General features: G+C 44.7%; 1 protein-coding gene across 1 annotated transcript; it reads left to right on the top strand.

Annotated features, from left to right (window-relative positions):
• Positions 1-440: 440 nt before the first annotated feature.
• LOC136510594 (F-box protein At5g07610-like) lies at positions 441-969 on the top strand. Its single transcript, XM_066504996.1, has 2 exons — positions 441-663; positions 722-969. Exons 1-2 carry the CDS (start codon positions 441-443, stop codon positions 967-969), a joined length of 471 nt encoding a protein of 156 aa, XP_066361093.1.
• The last annotated feature ends 3,717 nt before the right edge of the window (positions 970-4,686 follow it).

Raw genomic sequence — 4,686 nt, 5'->3', positions numbered from 1 at the left:
CCGGTGGGACCAATAGCAAGGCCTCCTGCTGAAGGAAACTGGTAGTTGAGACTTCTACCACCGATGGGTTAACAGTAGATGCGACAGTGGTATTTTCTCCGTCGCATGAAAAGCCGAGCCGACTGGATAGGCGTTCTGGCCATCGACCCTACATGACCGTTTGGTCTACCGGCGGTAGTAAATTCAGCATGAGTTATTTCCATATTTCCCAACTACCCACAACACAGTTGCAACACCATTCCACTTCTCCGTCTTCAAGGTTGATGCATTGTTTCTCTCTCCATTGCGCACCTCGCGCCACGCCGTCATCAGATCCAAAGGCAAGGGTATGCTTTCGCACTTCACTGATGGATCTTTATCAGATTATTTTCCTCTTTAGTGATCCCATTACTAAGGAAGCTCTCATCCTACTACACAATAATGATAGCAGGCTCTTCGAAATGGAGGTGGCCCCCAACAATAGGAATGCACAGGACAGCCTCATAGAGGATCTTGTTCTAGAGATCCTCTGCCACCTTCCCGCCCGCTCCTTGTTCTCCTGCAAATGTGTCTATCGCTCCTGGAACCACCTTATCTCCGACAACCGTAAGCTGCTGTCCCAGACTGTGGCCGGCTTCTTCTACGACAAGGAGAACGGCAGTCGAAACTTCACCAGCGTCTCTGGTGTATGCCCCCTCCTTCGAATTCTTGCCCTTCAACCCTAACAATATAACTGTCTTAGATTGCTGCAACAGCCTCATCCTATGCGGGTGCCTTGGGGCTGATGGATACTGCTATGTCATCTATAATCCAATGACCCAGAACTTTAATATACTGCCACCTAGCACCCATGATGTTGGCCATTCTATTGGTGAGGCTCGCTTGGGGTTCGATCCGACAACCTCCTCGCACTTTCATGTGATTGAGTATGTGGATGTTGATGGTATGTGCACAGGTGTGGAGATCTACTCATCTAAAACTGCAGCATAGATCTATAAGGAATCTGAATAGGGCGAGGATACTGATGTGATATTTTACAGACAACCAAGTGTGTTTCTTAATGGTTGTCTGCACATTATGGGGCACTCTGGGAAGTACTCTATGATACTTGTTGTGGATATGGAGGGAAACACATGGAAGAGAATTGATAGGCCTAGTGGTCTTTGAAAGGACCTAGAATGCCACCTAGAGGGGGGTGAATAGGTGTTTCTAAAAATTAACACCTTTAAATGCGGAAGCGATTAGTAATGGGAGTTTCCAAAATAGAAACTCCAAATAAGAGTAATGCCACCCCTCACAAGTTAGCAATAGAGTATGTAAAAGATACTAAATAAATCTAGAGAGCCAGACACCTGCAACTAAAGAGTTAAATCAAAATACAATTAAGTTTTGCACAGGCACCAATACCGGATGTGCCCGGTGTATACACGTGTTCAGTGGAACGACCCCAAACTTGCTCCTTTCGATTTCAATCTTCAATCCAAGCTGCAGGTACCTACTAGAAATGATATGATATACAGAGAACCTACAGAAGAGCTAGAGCAACACAAATATCAAAAGAAATGTGAATTGAGACACAAATATCTCTGTTGAGGGGGCTACGGGCGACCCAGCGAAGGTCAGCCCTAGAGGGTACCACGAAGGTCACTCTAGTCGGAGTCTTTTCCAACTCTTTTACCTCCTTGTACTAGTTGATTCCTTCCCTTACAGCGGCGGAATCGACCATTATAAACTTTCTGAGGCACACCACAATCTCTTGGGTGCTCTCCGACGACGCCTAGCCATCTAGGATCGAAGAGTCCAAGAGTAACAAATGCAAATCATGAGATTGACAATATGCACAAGTGCTCAAGTGGTGGCTTGCTCTCTTTTTTGAATTCTCTCTCAACCCACAAAAGGATTTGGCAATTTGGATGGATCACTCAGTAAGAGAGCGTTGGAGAGTGTTTGCAAGGCTCAAAAATGTGCTAGAGGATCAGCAGAATCAGCAGCCTCTAAAGGTGGAGGCTTGGGGGTATCTATAGCCTCCTTGGAAAAACTAGTCATTTTCTAGCTGTTGCCATAACGGACACGTCCGATATGACTTGAACTACGCTAATGGTCACTGAGTTAAAGTATGCGAGGTGTCAAAACTCCCAACACTTTTCGAGACTTTTGATTGCCGGAACTCCCGACCAACTCAAGTCAGAACTCCTGACCCTCAGCTCATTTGAAAACTAGCCGTTGAGCTTTGACCAGGACAATGAACTCTCAAGTCAGTAAGGTGTTGGGACTCCCAATGCTTTTTGGGGCTTCCGACCCCCAGAACTCCCGACACTTTTCTGTTAGGACTTCCAAAACTACAGAGACAAAAAAAGTGCACACCCTAAATACCGGACACGTCCGGTATGCACAGGTACTATGCAGAGAGTTAGAATCACTTGTCTCTCTCACTCAAACCTCACATAGGGTGGGTTCCCTAGGGTGGTTAGGTCATTTTGGGTCTTGGTCATATGGTTAGAATGGTTGCCTTGTACATGCGCTGTCAAGAGAAGTACGGGAGTGTGTTTGGGATTGCCCAACTAGATGTACATCAATTGCAATCGTCGCCCTCCTCGGATATGGATACCACTTGTCATTTCACTATCATCGTAGTTAATACAACTGGAATATGGAGATGATGAGGCTTCTACCGGATGATGAAAAATATTCTGATTGCTTTCCACATGCTTTGAAAGTAGTTTAGGTGCTTTTACCTAGGATTGCTAATAAACTTGATGTGACTGCTAAAACCTAGAATACCAGGATGCACTATTAGTAATACTTCTCTATAAAAATAACTAAACAACTAGCCAAAATAGCCCTCTTCATATCCTTGAGAGTCAAGAGACTACTCCCACCTAGTCAGGTAAGTCTTACAGAGTACATTGTGTACTCAGGGTTTCATTCCCCCTGTTGCAGATAACAGGTGGATGATGGAGCTAACAGCTGTTGTGTGTGGATACCTCCTGGTGGGCTCAACGAGGCTTCCTTTGTCGTTGCGATTGTAGAAGTTTTATTCTTATATTCCCACTTCTACATCAATACTCAAAATTGTTAACTTATGCTGCTTTTGTAAATTGATCTTTCTTTCGCTGCATTTATGAAATCTGTTTCAACTCTGATTTTATGTAATCTTGTGATGTATGAAATGGTTAATAAATGATGTAAGCTTTATTCACTTGTTTATGATCCTGATGAAAACATGGATTTTCAAGTTCTCCCGTGGGGTGGTCGACAGACTACCGGGTTTAATTTGATCTCTTGTGTACTTAGTGTCAAATGGCTGATAAGTACACTTGGGATTAGGTTAAATTGGGTGGTTGTGCCACAAGTGTCGAGCATTGTTATTATAACAAGTACTCTTCGTTGTGGACATGATGAATGATATGTAATGATTATATCTGTATGGTGTGTGTTCAGTAAGTTATTAAGGCCCAAATGAATTAGTAAATACATTGTGAAAACCGAAAGCAATTCTGCCACCGTCGGATGTACGGGCCGTTGATTACTTTGTCATCACCGCCGCTAGTCATCTGATGCGGCAGGGGTCAATAGTGTATCACCGCCAAATCATTTAGTAACCCAACACCGACTAAAGGATCATCATGGGTGGATCGTACTACAACGCGATGGTGACGATGCCCTATGCCGCTATTCGTCTGATGTGGCAGGGGTCAATAGTGTATCACCATCGAATCGTTTAGTAACCCGACACCAACTAAAGGATCATTGATGAGGACATTAGTCTTTCAGATGCACCTGCTGATCCTCCAACCATTATGCAAGGTCCAATGACCCGAGCTCGAATGCGTCAACTCAATTTAGAGGTGAGCTCGTTCTTAAGCGATCCTTTTCATACTTTTGAGAATAGACTACTACCTAATGATGTTATCTTGCTTAGGAACATTGGAGAGGGTCATGAAGGATTTAGAGAAAGTGGTGGAGGTGATGATGACCAGCAAGGACGTCCAACACAAGCCGGAGGCCCAGTCCAACATGAATTCGAGTCTGTCTCGGCCTCCAAGACCAGTCTGCCTTAAACTGGTCACCCAGGACGCATCTGGACTCCGTTTTCGATGATCCACATATGGATGGAAAACTAATTTGATAAGAAAGACAATCCAAGTGGTTTCACGTCAAAATCTCTTCGGAATCAACGGGAATCATCGAAACAAGTCAGCATCTAGAATCTGCCATGGTGATGCGACACCTTCTTTTGGTCCGTTGGACCGTGTATCGTGTTTGGGCCTATTAGGGGGCGCGTCTAGGGTAGGCGACGACCCTAAGACCTTTATAATCATACGCCGCCGCCATCATTAGGTTTTGGGTTTTGCTTAGATTATTCTGTCAAGAACAGTTTCGTCGTTCATCGGTTTGTGAGACCCCAACTTCGTGAGATAATCATTCATCTGCAATTTGGTTGTGTTCTTTCTTGTTCTTGCTTGTGTTCTTCGTTGCGCAGGCAAGGATTAGCCTTCTTGGAGAGGTCAACCTGGTCCGTGACTTGGTTGATAACCAGAGGAGCTATGGTTCTAAAATTGCAGGGTTCGATCTTTCGATCTGAAGCTAGATCGGTGTGTCATTCTCCGCCACAATGATAGTTACCATCACCTGACGAAAGATTGGGATCCCCATCTCCATTAATCATCATGGGTGGATCGTACTGCAACGCGATGGTGACAATGC

Source organism: Miscanthus floridulus, chromosome 16 (genome assembly GCF_019320115.1).
Source record: "Miscanthus floridulus cultivar M001 chromosome 16, ASM1932011v1, whole genome shotgun sequence".
NCBI lineage: Eukaryota > Viridiplantae > Streptophyta > Magnoliopsida > Poales > Poaceae > Miscanthus > Miscanthus floridulus.
Note: the sequence above shows the minus strand (reverse complement) of the source record. Positions and strands in the feature narration are given on the sequence as shown.